This window comes from Eimeria mitis, genomic scaffold (genome assembly GCF_000499745.2).
Source record: "Eimeria mitis Houghton genomic scaffold, Emh_scaff2175, whole genome shotgun sequence".
Classification (NCBI taxonomy): domain Eukaryota; phylum Apicomplexa; class Conoidasida; order Eucoccidiorida; family Eimeriidae; genus Eimeria; species Eimeria mitis.
Genome location: NW_013570501.1, coordinates 4548 through 5061, shown reverse-complemented (window position 1 = coordinate 5061; position 514 = coordinate 4548). Strand labels below are relative to the sequence as shown.

General features: G+C 54.3%; 1 protein-coding gene across 1 annotated transcript in view; it reads left to right on the top strand.

Moving 5' to 3' along the window:
* EMH_0049830 (TFIIH basal transcription factor complex helicase XPB subunit, putative) overlaps positions 1 to 514 on the top strand; it is a gene marked incomplete at both ends in the record, with an annotated part of 4781 nt that overhangs the window by 3016 nt on the left and 1251 nt on the right. Inside the window, one exon of the mRNA XM_013496573.1 lies at positions 3 to 356. Within this exon, the coding sequence (XP_013352027.1) occupies positions 3 to 356 (354 nt within the window). The remainder of the gene's footprint in view (positions 1 to 2; positions 357 to 514) is intronic.

Here is a 514-nt window from a genome sequence, read left to right as displayed (position 1 = left end):
AGCAGAACCTTATGCGGATGATGCAGCAGCAGCAAACACAGCAGCATATTACAGGAAACAACGAGCTCACGGACATACAGCAGCAGCAGCAGCAGCAGCAGCAGCAGCAGCAGCAGCAGCAAGAGAATGTCTATCTAACCAGCAGCGCCCCAACCCTTGACACCTCCCAGCTAGCCTTCGTGCCTTCAGAGCCAGATGCAGCAGCAGGAGAAAGCAGCAGCAGCAGCAGCAGCAGCAGCAGCAAGGGAGAACTGTTGTCGGGCCCTGGGGGCCTCTCTATCGATAAAGCAAACCAAACGCAGCAGCAGCAGCAGCAGCAGCAGCAGAACGGAAGCAAAGGTGCTCCTGACCGGCAGGTATGTTTTTGTAGCTTATACTGCTGCTGCTGCTGCTGCTGCTGCTACTGCTGCTGCTGCTGCTGCTGCTGCTTGTGCTGCTGCTTTTATTACTGTTACGCTTGCTGCTACCATGTGCTACGCTCTTCTATCTACAACTGCATATATTTCTGCTGTTC